The sequence below is a fragment of the Pocillopora verrucosa genome, chromosome 2, assembly GCF_036669915.1.
Source record: "Pocillopora verrucosa isolate sample1 chromosome 2, ASM3666991v2, whole genome shotgun sequence".
NCBI lineage: Eukaryota > Metazoa > Cnidaria > Anthozoa > Scleractinia > Pocilloporidae > Pocillopora > Pocillopora verrucosa.
In genome coordinates, this window is record NC_089313.1 from 3421340 (window position 1) to 3444123 (window position 22784).

A 22784-nucleotide genomic window follows, 5' to 3' on the forward strand; every position below is an offset into this window, starting at 1 on the left:
CGGTTGGCAATAACTGTTTTTTGTCAGGGTCTGTGTCATCAAGAAGGCTTTTAGAAAAATACCTCACGTTTTCAGTTTAAAAGTAGATCCTTTTTTCCCAAACTGACACTTGGTGAAAAAAAAACTATACTTTGAATCTCCAGACTAACAAAATTTGTAATTCTGGCAGATGCAGTTTAAGGGCTTGATAATCAAAATTCTGAGCCAGAAAATAACAATTTTTAAAAGAATCCTACATTAGCTCTTTTTATTTGAGATCTTTTGATAAAGTATGGTTTTTCTTCGACTCTGCTTTTCTGTGTCGAGGAACATAACGGCAATTTTGGCATATTAATGTGTTCTACAAAATCTGTAAGTAAGGCTATGCCAGGATTATAAATAAGTCCCCATTGTGAACAAAAACACCGCGTCAATGTAATTTTTTTGTAACACTGCAGAATATTTTGAGTCCTGGGCTGTAACGCCAGATTGAGCGAATGTTATTATACAGTTATTTGCGGGGGACAGAGCGGGGACGGACCCTAAACACAATTGATGAGGTCTGGCGAAGGGCTGCATAGAAATTTGAAAAAATGGAGCGCGTTTTGATCTTCGATTAAGAAATTGGGAAAGTTGACTTTTAATGAAAGATATTCAAAAGGGAATCAATAAACATACTGCAGTATGATTAATAATCATTATGGGAAATATTCAGAGCCAGGCAAATAAATGTGCTTTCACCTGGCTTTGGCAAAGCCAAGAAATTATTGAACTGTCACTACTTCTACTTCTTCTAGGATCTCATTGGCAATTCAAATAAGTCACAAAAATTCTGAATTTGGGACAGGTTTTCGTTAATTTTAGGAGAGTCCATTAAAAAAACTCCAGATAACAATATCAACAAAAATATTAGAAATTAGGCTACCAACTTCTGTAAGGATAAAAAATGCTTGGCGAACTTGACGATGTTGCCTGATATCACGCGCTTTACGCACTAATTCCGATTGATCGATTGAATCAATTCGGGGCTTTTGGCTGCTAGCAGGCCGTAAATCGGAACAAAAGAAGAGACAGCACTAGTCTTATGGTTGCAACATGCATGGTAAAAACTGCCGAAGAATTGAATTACTGGAAAACCTTCCTTGCTTGCACACTTGAAGGTTTGCTGTGATCTCAACAGATAGCGCGGGCTCTTCAGAGAAATATGTTACTGAAAGATGATCAACGCCATAATATAAGTCAGTATTCGAACACCAACAAGCCCATTTATGTTACACTTTATAATGCTATCGTTTTAACGAACCGATACTTATCAGGATTTCCTTAATTAATTGCTGATAGTATTAAGTTGGGAAGAGGATAGCCGATAGATTAACGAGTTTCGTTATCATCGTTTATAATCATACAAAAAACGTTGGACGACACGTTGTTTTCAAGCGTTTTCTACGTATTTTCTGTCCAAGAAAATGGCAGGAAACGCTCTGTCTTCGACAGAAAACTTATTTCAAAGCAGTCTTTTATTACTGGAAAACACCCGTAAGCAACGAATACAAACAATTCTTCCATCTGACACCGCCTTCTTAACACCAGGAAAACAGTTTTCGTAGAGCTAACTGTCAAGGAAAACTGCTAGATAATGGAACGAATACTCCAATTCGCCGAATCGAAATTAACGGGAAAACGTTGATTTTCTTGCCGGAAAATGTCAGAAAAATGCATGAATAATGCCGCGTTTTCAAATGTTCAGAACTTGTTTTCCGAACCGGTGAACACCATATGTTTCGCAATGAAGCGAGTACAAAGTAATGAAATAAACAAATACCTCAAAATACATGTAGAAATAACTTTGCTCTATGCTATTTAAATGCTTGTAATCCTGCAATCATCATTCCGAACTTCATCATTATTATTCGCGGAAAACGTGTCAGACGTAAGATGATTCCGAACAGTTAGTAAACGAGGAGATTAACAATTAGAAAGGACATGCAGATAACAAATGGTGAAAGACAACACTATCCATTTTTAACCTTTTCTCTTGCGACTATTTACAGGCTGTTAAACTTTCAGACTCATCGAACTAAAAATCTAGAAAATTTATTAGTCGACGCCGTCTTGTTATAAACGGAAATTTTGGGAGACATATCTCATGAAGTTTCGTAGAGCCCTTTGTTAAAGAGGAAACTCTACGTTATCAAGAATCAGAGGGAGCCAAGCCTGCAGTGCAGGCGTGTTATTAGGCCGAGCTAACGTTATGTGCTCGCGATCGTTTTTCCCACCAACCATGTTTGATTTGGAGTTAGAGTGAACGGTGGAAGTAGGGGACGGGGAAAGGGCAAGAAGACACCTGCCCGAAGAGGCTGTGGAAAGGAAGAACACCCCCTGATTAGTTGCGCGTCACTTCATTTCCCGAAGATGAGCGGGTAACCAATCAAACTGAGTTAAATTAAAAACTAGCAGCAGCGTCTTCCGACAAAAACAAACACACGTAGAGCCGATGAGTGAAACGGTGAGGAAGTTTTGTTCTTCAGCTAGAAAAGAAATGTCTTCGACGAAATCTCCTCTGCGGTCACACATATGAGCTGATATTTAGTACAATCTATATTTTCAAACGAAAATCCTTGAGTATAGCTTGATATATATAGTTTGACAACTTTTCTTCCATTTGATCGTAAACGATACTTTGAAGTGACAAATAAATGCACTCAGTGATTTGCACGCCATAATTTGTTTGATGCGAACCGGCATACTCTGGTGAAACAGTGTGGCCGGTTGTTTTTGTTTGTTTTTTTTTCCATCAAAGAGAAAAGGGCTTCACCAAAACATATACGTATAATAAACGTATCTATAGATGTCCAAATGGTTAATGGTGTAAAATACCGATGAATATAGGAATAAATACCATTTTTCGCACTATAATCGAACGGCAACTACTTGAAATTGCGTGGGAATAACCGCATTCGGGTGGTGAATCGCCGATGACGACGCGTTTCCTCAACGCAAACAGGTGAAAAACGCCAGAAAACATCACATTTCTTTACGTTGACCAACCCGTGAACGTTGGACGACACGTGGAAGGAAACGTGAAATGGAAGGAAACGCTCTGTCTTCGACGGAAAACTTCTTTCTAAGCAGTCTTTTGTTACTGGAAAACACCAGTAAGTAACGAATACAAACCGGTTCCCATCTGACACCGCCTTCTTAACACCAGGAAAACAATAGTTTTCATAGAGTTAACTGTGGAGGAAAACTGTTGGATAATGGAACGAATACTCCAATTCGCCGAGTTGAAAGCTACGGGAAAACTTTGGATTCTCTTGTCGGAAAATGTCAGAAAAATGCATGAAGAATGCCGCGTTTTCAAATATTCAGAACTTGTTTTCCGAACCGGTGAACACCATATGTTTGGCAATGAAGCACGGACAAAGATGATGAGATGAGCACTGTCTTCCGACAAAAACAAACACGCATAGAGCCGATGAGTGAAACAGTATGGCAGTTTTTTTTTTCCTTCACCAAAACATAATATATGTATAATAAACATATTTATAGATGTCCAAATGGCTAACGGTGTAAAACACTGATGAATATAGGAATCAATACCATTTTTCGCACGATAATCGAATGGCAACTTCGTAAAAATGCGTGGGAATAACTGCATTCGGGTGGTGAGTCGCCGATAACAACACGTTTTCTCTACGCAAACAGCTAACAAACGCCAGAAAACATCATATTTCTTTACATTGACCAACCCGTGAACATTGGACGACACGTGGTTTTCAAGCGTTTTCTATGCATTTTCCTGTCCTCGGAAAATGGAAGGAAACGCACTGTCTTTGAAGGAAAACTTCTTTCAAAGCAATCTTTTGTTGCTGGAAAACACCAATAAGCAACGAATACCAACCGTTTTCCCATCTGTTAACCGCACTGTTAAAAAGGAAAATTGCTGGATAATGGAACGAATAATCCAATTTGTTGACTCGAAAATAACGGGAAAACTTTGGATTCTCTTGTCGGAAAATGTCAGAAAATTCAGAACTTGTTTACCGAACCGGTGAACGCCATATGTTTTGCAATGAAGCACACACACACACAAAATAATGAAATAGACAAATACCTCAAAATATATGTAGAAATAACTGTCCTCTATACAACTGAAATGCTTTTAATCCTGCAAGGAAAAAGGCGTTTGATCATTCCGAAGTTCATCATCATTATTCACGGAAAACGCGTCAGATGTAAAATAATTCCAAGCAGTTGGAAAGAAGAGAGGTTATTTAAGTTTCAATTAGAAATGATATGCAAATAAAAGATAATGTAAGACAACACTATCCATTTTTAGCCTTTTAGAATGGCTTTCGTTGCATCATTTTCTACCTGTTTTGGTCGGCTGATAATTGACTTACTCAGGCACGTTAAGGCATGGTTACAACGTGAAAACGAGGCAAAAAAATTATTTTTTCATTCCAGGTCGTTGTAGAAGATCAAATTTAACAAATTTCGGCGAGGTTATTACTATGGAAATTATCTATCATTCCATGCAATACCATTGCCATAGCAACCATAATTAAATTATAGTCACCCTTGACGACGCCCAAATTAATTACCTTACTTCGAATTGAAATGGGGCAAACCAAATCTTCAAGACTTGAATCAAGTTTGCCCAAACCGTATTGAGGAATAGTTAATTCATAAGAGTTAGCCCTGCAAAGGCGTCGGCATCAGCCATATGTCCGTGGATGAATAGGTAAAAATCAGGAAATCGTCACGGCAGCAGTTTGGAGGGTCTTTACGTTAAATTCTTAATGGTTACGAGCTTTGGGGTCAACATTGTAAGGCTAAAACAAGAAGAAGAAGTTCTGCAGAACTAACTTATGTTAAAATTTTTCACACTTGAATCGATTTTCTTTCCCCCATGGCGCAAAATAGGTCGTCACTTGACAATGTTCCGATTCGGACGCCATTTTGTTTCACGGCCGTTGGGAGACTGAAACAGAAACTTCGAATCCCTCTCCCCTGGGGAAGAATTTAATTGTATTTATGCCCTTTTTCTGGGGGATATGGTGAAATGAACTATGGACTAAAAAGCAGACTTCAAGATGGCGGTCGAAGGAGAGGATTCTTCGAGCTCTCGAATTAAGATTAAATCGGGTCGTTTTTAACTTTAGGGTGCCTAACAGCCATTTACAGTGTTCTTCTAGGCTACAAAATATATTTCAAGGTAGTGTTTTCTTAATATTTCCGTAATTCTTTAATAAAAAAATCGATGAAGAACGGCAATGGTCCATTCAAACCTTCGTAGACTTTATATTAGTAAATGAATGAATAAAGTGGTCCGCAAACGCGGCTCGTATTACCTGTTACATGAGCTCCTTAGTTTTTGGCGCGCAATTTGTCTTACATTTCGAGCAGTTAGCTAGTTCGAGTAGCAGCGTGGAGAGTTCCAACTTGTGTTTAATTAGAACACAATATCATATCCCATATCCTCTGCCAAGGCAACAAAGATGTCTTTAAAGATTGACTGTGCCTGGGCAAGAGTGTTTCTTAGAGAAACTAAAAGTTTAAGCAAAACTGCAAGGATTCCCGGTGAAGGAAATGCAAAGTTTGCTGCTAGATTGCTGCAAGATAGATTGAAAATCTTCAATGAACATTTTCAAGAATACCCTGGGCTACACATAAAACGGGAAGACTTCATGCGGCATTACAGAACCATTGATGAAAAATTTTACAACTGGAGAAGTAAAACCGAAAAAGAAGCATACCTAACAGCATTTTCCTCAATGAACTGGAATGAGGGCAAAGTAATTAGTAAAGAAGGGAAAAAAGATCACTCGTTGACCAGCTGCCAGGCCTGTCTTTTATTCAACTCTCAATTACAATCTACCTTCCCTATAAGTAAGTTTTGCAGAGGGGCTAGGAAAGGACCTCTGACTGAACTTAACACAAATGTCAAGAGACAATGTCAGAGAGAACCTAAGGTCACAAAAAGGCAATTAAAAAGCATTGGGGAAGCAATATATGCCACTTACAATGAAAAATGCCAGGAAAACTTTCAAAAATCACTAAGTGACATTCTAGTGCTTGTCCCTGAAGCGGGTCTTCAAAAGAAGCCTTCACCTGCTGAAAAGAAAAAATGAAGAGAAATGAGCAAAGGCAAACAAAAAAAGAACTAGAGACCAAAATGTCACAAAATGACACTGCTGTTCACCTTAGCCTTCGTCAGTCTTACTGTTCAAGACAAGTCCAAAGAATGGCCCTGTCCTTTGAAACCTTTGAAGAGGCCGAGGAGAGAGCAAAAACGACCCCACCAAAGGTCAGGGAACGATCCCACACAGCTTCACCTGCTAACATAGAAGGAAAGTTGGACCAGCTACTTGCAGATGTAGAGTCATGGCCTGATGGTCCTCCAAACTGGTCAGAAAAAGCCAGAATGTACAACTTCAAAACCAAGGGAAGTGATTCGACACCTGGCAATGGAGGGCAATTAGTCAAAGCCTTTTTAAAGTAAAAAAAAGTAGACATTGCCCGATTTAAGCCCCCATCAGAAGTGCATCTCAATTCAGAGGATGGCCTTACAGGTAAAAAAGTGGTAAATTTGTAACTAAGCCGACAGTGGAGAGTTACATCTCTGCAATATCATTTATAAGCGAAAAAAATTGTGTATTAGGATTGAACAAAATTTGATTTATTAATTAAAGAACAGTGAGATTAAGAGTTAAAATTTAGAATTTAGAAGTAGAAGAAGAAGGCCTGAAGTAATAAGAATGCATACCCCATAATACTTTCATGGGTTTTTATCATTTCTCTAGCCTCATGTAAGAAAAGGTTTGATTAATTTTCCAGGATTCAGGGTACGCAGAGCTATGAGGAAGCAAAAGGGGGGGGGGGGGGAATTTCTGTGCCTGTGACGCAATCAAATAAACAACTCAAGCAAAGCATCCATGAAGGAATAGAGAGTGGCAAATTTAACATAGGAGAGCCAGTGATAGAAAGAGAGATTACCAAATTGGCTATAAATGCACAGGGAGAGATAGAGCAGAAGAAATGCCACTTGCAAGCAAGGAAAATTCCCTTCCGAGACATTAGAAAAGAAGCATTGATTAAAAACAAAGACCTCCTTCGAATAAAAAACGATGCATTTTATGAAGAGCTCAGTGAAAGTGAGATTCGTGCAGAGCTAGAAAAGATCAGTGAGGATATAAGGGGAACACATGATGAAATCAAGCAAAGGCTGAAAAGCTTTCAGCGGAAGAGGCATTGGCTGATTTGGCATGACCATTCAACCCTTTCAAATTATGGTCACATGCTCTTTTGTGTGTGAGAGAGATGTATGACCCAGCAATTCATCTCTCTGTTGCAGAAGCTAGAGTTCAATATGGAAAAGATGTGGATGTCCAGGCAACAGTGGAGAGGCCCTATCTGTATATGCTGGGGCAGAGCAGTTCCAGCAATGAAGATCAGATAAAATTTGTTCCAGCCAGACATGATGATTTAGTGAATTTAACCCAAAAAGTGAAAACAGAGGAGGATGTTCAAGTAGAAGATGAGATGAGATTCATGAATGGAGACAACCCTGCAGCAAACTTTGAATGCGGAAATCAGCATGGAGGGCATTATGGTTGCCCAGGTTGTGATGGGCATTTAAGCATGTGCCACGATCTAGATTACATGGCCCAAAGAAAGTACAGAACATTGACCGAACGGCAACAGCTGGTGTTAGCAGGAAGGAAAGGAAAAGAGGCGAAACAACTCTTGAACCCATTTCAAGATCTCAAGGTCAACGAGCTACAAGCTGAAATTGAAGCAAGAGGACTTGAAGATTCAGACAAAACCAAACCAGAACTTGCAGAAATTTTAAATGAAGAACTTGGAGGGGCAACAAGAATTCCAGCACTGTTGTTTGGGGATGAGAGTGTTTCTGTGGAAAGTCTCAACCTCCAGTCCTATGAGGTACTGTGTTTTGAAGCTCTTCACTGCTCCATGAATCACATTAAAAACATTCTGGAAGAAATCCCACATCACATTTCTGACATTGATACACTGATAAAACTTAAAGAAATACTAGCTGTCCAACTTAACAAAGAGAAAAAACGAGGAGTAGATTATCGCAAGACACTAATCTACTTAACTATAGCCCTTTACCAGACAACAACCCATGATGTGAGAGCTTTGCTGGCCACCCTGTGCGAAATGGTGGAAATTTTTTATGCCCAGGACAGAAAGAGGTCACCGAAGTTGATATTAAGGTTGCATAACCTGTGTTGGAGGCATGCAATTTTGTGCCGAAAAGTGATGACCCCAACTAGAGCCCTAACAAGCAGAAAGCTCTTTGGCATATACTTCCATGCATGTGTATCTCATTCCGCCTTTCTTATCCGTCTTGCTTCACACCGTTCAGCTAATACAGAAATGTTTGAGAGGTTGTTTGAGGAACTGACTGACATCACCAGGAAGACCTGGAACAACCGAGTTGAAAGCTTAGTGAGCAATGCAGTTCTGCATATGCAAGCAGAGAAGACTTCAGGAGGAAACACAGCTGTGACCTGCATCATCAGGCAAGAAAAGGAAATCAGCAACATCAACAAAGCCCTACCAAAGCTGGGAAACACAGTTTTACTCAAAGATGTCATCAACACACATGCTAGGCACTGGGAGGCTCACCTTTAGTCTATTGCTGACTTCCTCGTACCGGGAGAAGGAGTTTGGTGGAGAGAAATTGAGGATGAAGACTGTATTGAGTTCTTTGATGGTCCTGAGGAAATTGAATTCAGTTTCAAATTAACTTTAGCTAACAAAATGCTTTTCTTTTTACAAATGTTTCTCTCCACGTTTGTAAGTTGGACCTTAACACAGGTTACGCTGATCAAAAGAAAGATTCTCTAACAACACGAAACAATTTCAATTTCTCACGCTTCGTCCGAAACATATTGAATTAAAAAAGGGTGGAACTAAATTGACACCTGCTCGGCGATGAAAGTAATACGTAGCTTTCCTGTCGGTCAACAAACGCATAAAGCCTAGAATGATCTAGTCTGATCGAACTCACACTGAATTAAATCGAAGGACGCGCAACACCTTTAAACAACGTTTAAAAGGAAGCAGTGATAAAAAATTTCTAACCTACATATTCTTCCCAAGTGATTCCAGACCTCTAACACAAACAAGCCTCAGAATATAAGAGAGCGACAGAGTTTCCGAAACTTCGATGTGCCACAATGTCCGCCATCTTTGCCGCCATTTTGAAATGTTTTTCTCTTGGCGCGATTGACTTCGCGGGGGGGGATTTTATCATCCTGAGCCATACCTTAACGAGCCCGAGTATTTGAGTGCTCCGCAATCGAGCCTAATGAAGTTGTCATTTTAATACAGTTTTACTCCACCATTGTCCATGATCAGAAAATCAATTTTGTCAAAAATTATGATTGCAAATAATCAATATGAGACAGTTCGATCTTTTAAAAGTGGGCTCATTCTAGTCTGCAGAGCAGGCGTAATTTTGGCGAGCGAGAGCTCAGTATTTTCCTAACTAAAATTACGGCTGCCGCCTTTGATTTTAATAGCAGCGGTAGGCTTGGGAGAGAAAGAAATTTGACCAAGGGAGCGGTCGACGGTCCAAAATAAGGAGATTGTGGGGAAGTGGGGGAGTAAAGATTACGCCTGCCAGAAGTCTTTTGTAAAACTCAGTTCACCCACGAACAGAGTGCTTTATTGGTGCAGTTTAACTCCAGCTGTCAATCACATGCCAAATGTGTCATTTGAGCGTCATTCTGACATTTCGCTCTCGAGGGAGGAATCGGGAAGATATCGAGCTCTGATTGTGAAGTTATTAGGTTCGATTCCGCCCTGGACGAAGCCCTTACCCCCACCGCTCTCCGGTAACCTTCTTCCCTCGAATATTGCAAAATTATAAATAGACTGAAGCATGGACCAAACGTGAAAATAATAAATCTTAGTATGAATAAATACAGGTACTCTTCCGCCTACTTGCGGGAATTTGCCACTTAAAAATTACATATCTTACATTCTCATCATAAACGCCAACATTGCCTTAATATCACAAGAAGTGGAATACTTTTATTCATGAAAATGTGTTCCCTCCCCAACCAGACATATGGGTGTATCCACTACTTGTCTGAAACAAAAATACCTCTCGACTTAAAGTAATTGAAATTTAGTTATCTTCAAATAGTTCTTAGATTATTTTGGCCTTAGCGTAAAAGAAAAAACATTTGTTTTCTGAATCTTAGTGTGACCCCTTTCAACCCCCCCCCCCTCTCTCTCTCCATCAAAAGTTCCCGAGTCTGCCCTTGCTATACAGGCTCAATCCATGGTTAGTTTTTAACAGTCTATTTACAGAGTCAATTCAAATGACTGTGTTACCCTTGTCTTATCGTTAATTTAATAGCTACTGAGCTGAGTTTAACAGCAGTTGAAAGGAACTGAACAATAGCCTTTGGCCCTTTGTGGGCTTGGGCAGTGCTCTCCTTATAACCAGATCGTGATCTAAAGATGGGTGTTACATGTGTTTGATGATAAATTCTAAGTGTGTTATACGAATGACAAATGATAAGTTTCTATGGACTAAAAATGAGAAGGTTCTGATGCACGTCTTGTTGGAAATAAATATCATAACGGTGGAATAAAAACGCTCTAAGTCTTAAATTTTATTTAATATAATTATGCTCGTAGACAAAGGATGGTGGCCATAATGATGTGCAGTTGACAGATGCGACTTATCATCGATTTTTTTTTAATTCCTTGAGGTCGGGGTTTCTCGGCCAGGGATGGTCATGTTCATCTCTTCTTTCGTTCGCTGCAATTGAATCTTTTGGTCTCTGCTCCAAACTGTTGACATATTGCATAATATCAGCCACGTGCGTGTCCCGGAGATTCTCAGACACATCATTACGGTGTGGAAAATCTACAAATGTACTTATACTTCCAATGTTTTTTCTAGTCACAAATTTATCTAAATCATGCATAAATGATCGTAACCTTAAACGGGCTGCCAAAGAAGTTACTTCATGATCACAATTCTTTCAAAGAAAAAACAAAAGAATTGAGGGTCAAAAATTAAACGGATTGAAAATGAACTTAAGGATATTGATATTAAATTCTTCAAAATTAAAAAATCGCGGTCTTTTCAATTTCCGCTTCCTGCCACTAACAAGCAAAAAATTTTGAAACCTATTTTCACAATGAACAATGATTTTTCTTGTCACTGAAACTTGCCCATTTGCTCATGAAGAAATAAGAGATTCCCATCGAAAGACCTAGGATTGCTGCTAACGTAAAATTGCTCAATTCAGTCGCAAGATTTAATAACTTACAATTTAGAGGAGGCGTTTGCTTTATTTGGGTAAAAAAAAAGTGATATTACTCAGTATCAGCCTATGTATAGATGATAATCATACCTTCTGTTACTGCGTGCACCATGGCTAGGTAACACTTGGTGCAGACTTGACATAAGATACCGAGAAACACCAGCCCGAGAAATACCACCAGACGATAAATAAACATCCACAGGGTCATTTTCGAGCCGGTTGAAAAAAACCCTTCCATTTCATCGGACAGGTTTGCGCTCTGTAAAGATCAATAATTCAAGAAGGGAAATAGTGTGATTCAGTCACACTGTCCTAGAATTTCTTGAAAAAGTTGAAAGTTTCATTCAAAAGAGATACAGACAATTGTTCAGTGGAGGAAAACATACTCGTTTTTATAACCTAGATGTGATTTTTATTATTTACATTTCACAATTAGTTATCTACTCTAGTAAAATGACCTCAAGGCGTTATTTTGAAAATTGTTTTGTTATTGTTAACTCCACTAGTACGATTTAGTCTTTGACTTTACCTCTAAGGACTTGGAAAATCATCAGCTGTGGAAACTTTTCCGATAAACTTTCGATTTATACTGACCCAAGTAGGTTGACATTTAAGTTACCGTAAACTCTCAAAAGTTTATCGACTCCCGAGCTTGAGGAAATAATTCGTGCGTGATACAACGTCTAAATAAGCTTTTTTTTTTCCACCTGCAATTATTGTAAGGATTTGAGGATTAAGGACGTTTCGAAACGATTAACTTCTAACCGACAGTCTGTGGTGACCACGTGCATCTGCCCTCCATAATCTTAAAAGCTAGCGGTTCCAAAAGTCTCATGAAATGTTATAAAATCTCATGTTTTTTGCGAAAGAAACTGAGAAAGTGACCAGCCAGAAATTACACTTGCATTCGTCTAACGAAGCGAAGAGAAGTCAAGAAACAATTATTGTTATATTATATCTTCTATGATAAGTTCTTCCTTAAATAATTAATAAAGAAAGGAATTTTTCATTTATACTTCCAATTTGCACCACCCATTCTCAAAAGCTTGCTTTTTTCGTGTACTTGTGAAAATTTAATTCCATAGAGTGTAAACAAACAAACCCAGAAGTTACGCACTGAAAAGCAAATACCGAAGTAATCATTCTTAACGCTCGATTCTGTTCATCCGTTAGGACGGACGAGGTAGAGTCTGTAGTTAACAGGGCAAGCTATTTCATCAATAGACAGCCAAAGCTGATTGCAATGGAATGAGAAAAATTTATAAACCTTCTTGGTTCACTGGCTACCTTTCTCTGAACATGACGTATTGGTTTGTTGGCCTCAATAACGAAAGTAAGGAAATTAAAAAGGAAATAGGAAAAAGGAAGGAAAAGAATTCAATACAATTCATAATAAACAAGAAGTCAGTTACGTGTCCTATTCTGTGTAACACATTCACTTTCTTTTTTTTGCTCAAGCTAAAAATATGCCACTGGCCATGGAAATCTCAGAAGAGTAAAATGCTATCTGAGTTTACTAATGACAAAATGTTCATGTGTTATACTATTGTTTCAGTATTTTTATTCTTTCCTTTCAGATCAAGCATATTATTAAAAAATGAGCGTTCTTTTGGTCTTGAGTATTCAGGAGACAAACCGTTCGCGGCACCTTTAAATTCCTCTTTTATTTTTTGTAGATCAGACGTTATGTCTTTTAGTCCTTCCTCCAAATCCAGGAAGTTTTGCATCATTGACATCTTCCTGCTGCTAGGAATCATTCCTAGAAGAAGGATTGTAGAGGACATTTAAAGAAATGAACCACTGAATTAATCCCTGAATATATTACTTTTGTCTTTCCGTTTGTCAGTACACAAATAGTCGATATTTGATTCGGTCATTAATCGTTTGAATGAATGACTATTTTCTCACTGACAAACGGACTGACATAATTACTTATTATTTGACTGTCAGACCTTCCAATAAGTATTGAACTATTTCATGTAACAAAGGTTTGCACATTTCTGATTAAAATCTGAGGGACGTGCTAACCGACTAACTAACTGGTTGATTGGATAACTGACCGACAGACTGACTAACTGACTACCTGACTGACTGGCTGCCTGACTGACTGACTGCCTGATTAACTAACTGACAGACTGACCAACTGAATGACGAGCGACTGTCTCATTGCCTTTGATTGCCATCTGAATTTAAAAATATGGAATCACACCATTCCACGATTTATACTAATTAAGATAGAACAGTTTTCTTCAAAAGATATCTGTTTTAAATTTACTCTGCAGGAACCTATGGCGAATTAATTTAAGAAGCAGTTACCTTTTCTCTTCTTGTGTACCGTTGGCTTACAGTTGATATAGACTTCCCAAAATTTGCTGATGATTATTAGGAAAGCAAGTATTCCCAATAAGGCAAATAGAATAAATTTGGTCATCTGTGAGCCAGTGGAGAATAACTCTTCCATTTCATCGGACAAATCAGCTGTCTACAAAGAAATAAATAGCTTTCAAACTGTTGATCGCATCGGAATAAATGCTAAACAAATAGAGAAGAATGGTGCGTGGTGAAATATATAAAATTCCCAAAAAACAATTAACTACCTGTAATTCGGCAGGGATAAGTTGCTCTTTGGCAGTTTTTTTTGCAACTCCAACCAAATCCGCTGATAACTCTCTTAGGCTTTCCCCGCAAACCGAAAGCTCAGTTTTTCTAACCAATACTTCGTCATCAGAATCGTTCGTGTGATTCGGTGACCCCATTACGTTATGGCTCACGTGAGCCAGGTAATATTCCATTGGATAATCGATGTTACGAATCATTCGGATCTGCCTGTTTCGTTTTAAACCAGATTTATCCAAAACGTGAAAGGCAGTGTTGCGATCCACCATTACTCTTCCAATTGTTCCTTGGCTAAGACTTTCTTGCATTTCATCCAGGTTGTTGAACTCTGTTAATGAAAAATTTATTTGATTAGTACGCCAACGCAAATTCTTAATGAGTAAAAAGAGAAAAAGCGGGGGAGAAATTTCTCCTCAGAGTTTTGATACAAAAATATACGAAATATGACTGAAATTAAAAGGTAATTTTTAAGCTTATTTCTTTACCTTCGTAGTCGTTCCTGAAGAACAATGGTCATGCAATGCGTTATGCAAGAACATTGAAATAACCTGAAAAGAATTACTTACTGACAAAGTCTGCGTCCAGCTCCATAGCGACTATATGCGTTTCAGGATTCTTGTCGGACACACCCACCTAACAAGTAAATTGGCGTCAGACAAACTTTTATATGCCAGTTGGGCCCTTATAGATAGCGCAAGCATAATTTTCGACCTAAATTGTTAAACAGGCATAATTTTTGCTTGTATTTATGAAAGTAGCACTGCAAGGCTAATCAGGATGTTTTTTCTTATTTTGAAGGAAACATTATCAGAGTCATGACTTGTTTTGGTCTCCAAGACCGATTATTTTCAAATTCGGTCCGAGGTTCATGTCTATTTTCAGGTTTTCAATGTCTTGGAAGAAGAGGGCTACCGCAGTATAGAATCATTCGTTGTCTAGAGGACTAGGCACATCCATAGTAAAGATTGCATCGTTTATAGTTCCCAGGCAAAAAATGGCGCCAAAGAGAAACTTACATTTTGACTCGTCAAGTCACTGCTTCTTGTCTGGAATTCAATGCTAAATTTTGTTTTGTCAGAGTATTTTTTTCAAAATAAAGAAGATTTCATGCTTAATTGACGACAAATATATAATTTGGACCTCGTTTGTTTCTCTTTTTTTTTGTAAAGCACACTTAAATAAAAAGTAGCATAATTTTCAAAAACGAGCGTAATTTTGAGCACCATTTGAAAAATGATCGAGCCATATTACTGGTGTAATATGCTACTTTTACTAGCGCAATCTATAAAGGCTTAGTGCCAAATGATAAGTACTTTCCTCTTGCAAAGAATATGAAAAGTCTGTACAACGAAAGTACATTTTAGTTGTAGTTCCAGAAAGACCCAGCCTAAATAATAGGAACAGTGAAGGCATTTTTGTTGAAAGGGCCAATAATATCCGAAGTTGTACAAAACCAGAGCAATTTTCCATTTCGACAATCAATTAAAATTGTTTAATGTTAATTTCATTCTTCCATACAGCTTGCTAACTCGCACTCAGGTAGCTCATAATTCCTAGCCCAGCTGTTCAAAGTCTGAGTAGCGCTAATCCGGGTCTAATTTCATGCGGGTCTCTTTTATTCTTTCGAATAACTTTCTCTATTTTTTTTCTAAGAGTATCTAATAAGTGCCGACAAAAAGAATTATACTGAATTTTCTTTTACAGCTTTCAGATCTTAAATAAGATTTCACATTACTCCGGAATTATCTGAACCCTGCTTTTAATAACTCGGCCTTGTGACTTAAAGGTTTGAGTCACAAGGCCGAGTTGCATTTGAGTTGTTCCTGAGTTCGATGAATGAGGGTAGGATTTCATTAATTGGCAATATAACTTTTTCAGGGAAAAACCTTTCGAAGCTTGGGTTAAGATAAATTGAAAAATGTAGAGAATGTAATTTGAAACAAAGAAAATAATTAACTAATATACCTCCTTACAATCTCACCCCTGAATCAAACCTTAAGGTCACGAGAATAAAAGAAATGATCACCAAATAAAGAAGTTCTTGATTGTTAAAAAGACATTTTTTTCCAGCACCTTAAGAAATGTATAGAGAAAAGTATGGAGAAAGGGGCATAATGGTGTTTGGGTGCAAAGGGTTTTAGGTGTTCATGTTAGGGTTACTAACCTTTTTGCCACCAATGTCCCTACATCTCGTACCATTCAGGGAAGCTTGCATAGCATTTGTAAATAAGGCGGTGAACAGCGACAACATCATTGCTCCTATCAGGATCCACATTATACCAAATGCACGTCCACAGAGGGTTTTAGGCGTCTTATCACCGTACCTAGTGAGAAAAAGGAACCAAATATCTTTGCGCTTTGAGGATAGTGTAGAAAGTATAAAAATACTTAATGTATACCTAATTGACCACTTCCCCGATGAGGCTTTTCAGGATCAGTACAAATTAATGAATTTATAAATGAGAGAATGAATGAAAATCCCAACTGGAAGGAGGCTGAGCATTTGGCTACATACAGAGCGCAGCCGAGGAGTTGAACTCTTAAACTCGTGGCAACCGTAAACAAACCCGGTGAGTAGCGGAGGGTGGAGGGCCTAGACCTGGGACCTCCAGATTACAAATGCAGCACTCAACCACTAGCCCACACTGCCTCCCTCCTGTACCATAATAAATACCCTGCCCCATCGATAATGATCACCATCAACTAAATTGAAACTAATCAGAGTATGTGCGTTTAAGCTAAGAATTATGACTCCATCTAAATTTGACGAATCTCATTCCCCTTCCCGCCCTCTTCTCCTTACACTATCCACTATGTCAAAAAAAACAAAAACAAAAAACAAAAATAAAACCTGAAACATAGTTTTAAGATATGCAATGGAAAATTATTTCTCTTCTATTTGCTATTCATTTTGGTTAATAAGCTGTGAAGAACTTTGAACGAGAGGACCCCGATACCACGTAACAACTAGTAATTTGTAAGAATGGAAGCCAATTCAAGAATGGAACCCTGGTAGAGATTTTGATAAACCCAAAGCATGTGTTAACTTCGACAAAAAAATGGGTTTTACAATATTGCCTATCTTTGATCGTATTCAAAGGGCGCAGTGAAAAAAAGATCCCACTGATACCCAAATCTAAATCAACTTACCCTACTGTTGTAAGTGATACCACTGCCCACCAAAAGCCTTCTGGTGATCCTATCGTGAACGAGGGTGAAAACTGAGCCGCGTTTGAACGGTGTTCCTGTTATGAAAATTGGTATAATTGTTTAATAAATTAATACTATATTAAAAAACTAATATTAAGGTGACGTTTAGTGTGGAGTAAATAAAATTGATTAGAAAACACTTCAAGCTTACTTAAGGCCTTGCTACAACGCGCAAAGTTTGCAGCAGTTTTACTGTATCTGAAATTGTGGCATCTTGGAATAAAATGTTCTTATTTGATAGTTTGAGTCATTGCAACGGTCTTTTTTCACCTACAAACAAACAAACATTATTTGTAGCTTCATGACTTGTAGGGCATTTTAGTTTGGCTTTTTATTTCTGTGAGGTCATAAGGTGTGCCTAACTAACCGTTTACTCAAAAATGGTGGCGTCGATTCCTACTCAAACTATTTTCATGCTAAAGTCGTAACAAATAAGTTTGAATATAACCTTAAGTAGGACTAAAGAGCTTAGAGGCTTAGTATAGATTGACGATGATAAGCCTTAACTCTTACCAAGAGCCAAATAATCACTCCAGATATCCCTGACAGTAACATGATAGAAGCCAATATCGGCCATTGTGACGTAATAGAAGTCAGTAACTGTTCCTGTGACTCTGCTTTGCACTGCTTTAAGTTCACAATCATTGAACACCCGGATGATACAAATGCCCGGATGAGTGTCACACTGTCTAGACCCGTAAGTTTTTGTTTTGCATCCGATAGAATTGGAAAACCAAAATCAACCGACCCATTTTTAATCAACTTCACCATCTCGTCTTGATTTTGAACAAATACTGGTACCATTTTGCAAGCTATAGGGTGTTTTTCTTCTCTACCAAAGCAAGCCACGTCCACAAACCATGTTAGGGTTTGATTCATAAATCCTCCGTTAATACTTTGGTTCATAATGTAAGGAGGAAAATCTAGCAAGGCAAATTTGAATTTGCATTTTGTTTCTTTATCTTGTTCCTGACGAAGTTGACGCGTTTGGCGAACTTGACGATGTTGCCTGATTTGACGGGCTTTGCGCACTAATTCCGATTGATCGATTGAATCAAGCTTTTGGCTGCTGACAAGCCATAAATCGCAGCAAACCATTAGACATAGGACCAATCTCAGAGTTGCAACATGCATCGTTAACACCGCCAAGATATGATATGGTTAGAAACCTCCCCTGAGGCTACTAGACTTCAAGTTGTGTTCAGATCTATCCAAAAAAAACAAATAAACAAAAAAACCACAGATACAAAAGTCAGAATAATATGTTATCTGTTTGCAAGCTTGTTGTTTTATACTGCATGGGTGCAATGCAAGACCAGATCTCAATATGACTTCCATTACATTTACATGAGAACATTCACGACGAAGACATCGTGCACTTGAAAAGAATGGAACGAAAATATGATTTTGACCTTCTCAAAGGACTCGAAGAAGTTTTTTATGGACAAAAAGTTCTGGAGTTCTCATTGAGGTAGCGATATTCTCTCCTGGCTATAGCCAGCTACCTTCAATGAACGCTTTTTTTGTCTCAATTTCCGAAAACCCCCCATTACGATGTATCTATTACCACACAGCGTGCCGTTATCTGAGTTAGTGTCTTACAGAATTTACACCAACAAGTGTAAGTGTAAGTGCGGGGTAGTATAATCAAAGTTACTAATTAAAAGCTGACACTTAAGCCAAAAACAGACAAGGCGGCTACAAACATACTGACAAATTTTGATTCCCTTCCATCAAGAAGTTCGAAAGATGGACTCGTTATGAATTTTGAATTGCGCTTGGCGGTTGGCAATATCTGTTTTTTGTCAGGGTCTGTGTCATCAAGAAGGCTTTTAGAAAAATACTTTACGTCTTCAGTTTAAAAGTAGATCCTTTTTCCCAAACTGACAAGTGGTGAAAAAGAAAACTTTACTGTGAATCTTCAGACCAACAAAATTTGTAATTGTGGCAGATGCAGTTTAAGGGCTTGATTATCAAAATTTTGGGCTAGAAAATAATAATTTTAAAAAGAATCCTTTATTAGCTCTTTTTATCTGAGATCTTTTGATAAAGTATGGTTTTTCTTCGACTCCGCTTTTGTGTGTCGAAGAACATAACGGCAATTTTGGCACATTAATTTGTGTTCTACAAAATCTGCAAGGATGGCTATGCCAGGATTATAAATAAATCCTCATTGTGAACAAAAACACCGCGTCAATGTAATTATTTTTCTAACACTACAGAATATTTTGAGTCCTGGACTGTACGCCAGATTGAGTGAATGTTATTATACCGTTATCTGTGGGGGAGAGAGTAGAGGCGGACTCTAAACACAATTGATAAAGTCTGGCGAAGGGCTGCATCGAAATTTGAAAAGACGAACGCGTTTCGATGTTTGATTAAGAAAATTGGGAAAATAAACTTTTAATGAAAGATATTCAAAAGGGAATCGATAAACATAGTGCAGTATGATAAATAATCGTTATGGGAAATATTCAAAGCCAGGCAAATAAATGTGCTTTCAGCTCGCGTTTGCAAAGCCAAGAAATTATTGAACTATCACTACTTCTACTTCTTCTTATGCTTAAATTCTGTTACATAACAGGATCTCATTGGCAATTCAAAATAAGTCATAAAAATTCTGAATTTAGAACAGGTTTTCGTTAATTTTAGGAGAGCCCATTTAAAAAAACTCCAGATAGCAATATCAACAAAAATATTGGAAATTAGGTTGCCAACTTCTGTAAGAATAAAAAGCGTTCGGCGAATTTGACGATGTTGCCTGACATCACGGGCCTTGGGCACTAATTCCGATGAATCAATTGAATCAATTCGGGGCTTTTGGCTGTTAGCAGGCCGTAAATAGGAACAAAAGAGGAGACATAGTGCTAGTCTTATGGTTGCAATATGCATGGTAAAAACTGCCGAAGAAAGGAACTACTGGAAAACCTCCCTTGCTTGCACACTTGAAGTTTTGTTGTGATCTCAACAAATAGCACGGGCTCTTCAGAGAAATATGTTACTGAAAGATGATCAACGCCATAATATAAGTCAGTATTCGAACATGAACAAGCCCATTTATGTTATAATTTATAATGCTATCGTTTTAATGAACCGATACTTAATCAGGATTTCCTTAATTAATTTTTCGATCGTTTTAAGTTGGGAAGAGGATAGCCGATAGATTAACGAGTATCATTATGGTTTTTTTTTTCCATCGTCTATGGTCATACAACAAAAACGAAATACTCCCGTGATATTTAGGAATTTCAAAAGAACTTTTTAAGTGTTCACCGTATCTGCTCAGGGCCAATAAAAACATTACTATTTGAGACGGTAATGCAAACAGAAAATTGTAGGGCCGTAAGAAGCAAATAAATGTGTTCCACATTAAGAATATAATGTTCCATAAGTTGAACTACAAAAGTTCTCTTACTATTGTGGAAGGTGTAGAGTAGAACTTTTCAAACTTCAATATTTGAGCCTAGTAAATTGTTGAGTATTTTCGTAATATTTATCAAAATTAAGAAAACGGCTCTAAATGTTGAAGTTGATGATACATGAAATAGCTTTTTTATAACTGGCTTTTTAAGTCCCAATATAACTATCCAAATTTTACGTCTACGAATTTCAACATATTTGCAATTTTGCAGATCCACCTCAAGTAATGAAATAAACAAATACCTCAAAATATATGTAGAAATAACTGTGCTCTATACTATTGAAATGCTTTCACTCCTGCACGGAAAAAGGCATATGATCATTCCGAAGTTCATCATCATTATTCACGGAAAACGCGTCAGACGTAAGATGATTCCGAAAAGTTGGTAAACAAGGAGATTATTTAAGTTTCAATTAGAAATGATATGCAAATAACAAATGGTGTAAGACAACACTATCCATTTTTAACTTTTTTTTTATGACTATTTAAAGGCTGTTGGTTTCGTAAAGCCCTTTGTTCAAGAGGAAACTCTATGGTATCAAGAATCAGAATGAGCCTAGCCTGCAGTGCAGGCGTCTTACCAGAGCGAGCTAACGTTACAAGCTCGCGATCGTTTATCAGACAAGCCATGTTTGGTTTGAAGTTAGAGTGGACGGTGGAAGTAGTGGGCGGGGAAAGGGAAAGAAGACACCTGCCTGAACAGGCTGTTGAAAAGAAGAACACCCGCTGATTAGTTGCGTGTCACTACATTTCCCGAAGATGAGCGGGTAACCAATCAAACTAAGTTAAATTAAAAATCGGAAGCATTGTATTCCGACAAAAACAAACATATGTAGAGCCGATGAGTGAAACGGTGAGGAAGTTTTTTATTTTCAGCTAGGAAAGAATGTCTTCGACAAAATCTCATCTGCAATCACAGATATGAGCTGATATTTAGTACAATCTATATTTTCCAAACGAAAATGTTGTTGTTTTTTTTGTTTTTTTTTCATCAAAGAAATAAGGGCTTCACCAAAACATGTATGTATAATAAACATATCTATAGATGTCCAAATGGTTAATGGTGTAAAACACCGATAAATATAGGAATAAATACCATTTTTTGCACGATAATCGAACGGCAACTACTTTAAAATGCGTGGGAATAACCGCATTCGGTGAATCGCCGATAACAACGCATTTTCTCAACGCAAACAGCTAAAAAACGCCAGAAAACATGGCATTTCTTTACGTTGACCAACCCGTGAACGTTGGACGACACGTGGTTTTCAAGCGTTTTCTACGCATTTTCCTGTCCTTGGAAAGTGGAAGAAAACGCTCTGTCCTCGACGGAAAACTTCTGTGAAAGCAATCTTCTGTTACTGGAAAACACCAGTAAGCAACGAATACAAACTATTTTCCCATCTGATACCGCATTCTTAACACCAGAAAAACAATCGTTTTCGTAGAGTTAACTGTGAAGGAAAACTGCTGGATGATGGAACGAATATTCTAATTCGCCGACTCGAAAGAAACGGGAAAACGGTTTATTTTCTCGTCGGAAAATGTCAGAAAAATGCGTAATTAAAGCCGCGTTTTCAAATATTCAGAACTTGTTTTCCGAACCGGTGAACACCATATGTTTCGCAATGAAGCACACGCAAAGTAATGAAAGAAACAAATACCTCAAAATATATGTAGAAATAACTGTGCTCTATATTATTGAAACGCTTTCAATCCTGTAATCATCATTCCGAAGTTCATCATTATTATTCACGGAAAACGCGTCAGACGTAAGATGATTCCAAACAGTTGGTAAACGAGGAGGTTATTTGAGTTTCAATTAGAAATGATATGCAAATAACAAATGGAGTAAGACAACACTTTCCATTTTTAACCTTTTCTCTTACGACTATTTAAAGGCTGTTTAACTTTCAGACTCATCGATAGCTTCAAACTAAAATCTCGAACATTTATTAGTCGACGCTGTCTTGTTATAAACGGAAATTTTGGGAGATATATCTCATGAAGTTTCGTAAAGCACTTTGTTAAAGAGGAAACTCTACGTTATCAAGAATCAGAATGAGCCTAACCTGCAGTGCAGACGTCTTATTAGGGCGAGCTAACGTTGTAAGCTCGCGATCGTCTTTCCGACCAGCCATGTTTGATTTGGGTTTAGAGTGGACGGTGGAAGTAGGGGGCGGAGAAGGGGCAAGAAGACACCTGCCCGAAGAGGCTGTTAAAAAGAAGAACACCCT

The 22784-nt window shown here is 38.0% G+C and overlaps 1 protein-coding gene, 1 long non-coding RNA gene and 1 pseudogene across 2 annotated transcripts; 1 reads left to right on the forward strand and 2 right to left on the reverse strand.

The window, feature by feature from the left end:
* Positions 1–5819: 5819 nt before the first annotated feature.
* On the reverse strand, positions 5820–6523 carry LOC136279140 (uncharacterized). Its single transcript, XR_010716746.1, has 2 exons — positions 6185–6523; positions 5820–6096 (listed from the first exon to the last, which is right to left on the reverse strand). It is a non-coding gene; the product is annotated as an uncharacterized lncRNA (long non-coding RNA).
* Positions 6524–7302: 779 nt separating this feature from the next.
* LOC136279006 (uncharacterized) lies at positions 7303–8859 on the forward strand (annotated as a pseudogene).
* Positions 8860–12767: 3908 nt separating this feature from the next.
* On the reverse strand, positions 12768–21182 carry LOC136279041 (uncharacterized). Its single transcript, XM_066162394.1, has 8 exons — positions 21129–21182; positions 17640–18333; positions 17067–17161; positions 16081–16240; positions 14483–14549; positions 13898–14244; positions 13617–13782; positions 12768–13059 (listed from the first exon to the last, which is right to left on the reverse strand). Exons 2-8 carry the CDS (start codon positions 18258–18260, stop codon positions 12839–12841), a joined length of 1677 nt encoding a protein of 558 aa, XP_066018491.1. The 5' UTR covers positions 18261–18333; positions 21129–21182; the 3' UTR covers positions 12768–12838.
* Between the last annotated feature and the right edge of the window lie 1602 nt (positions 21183–22784).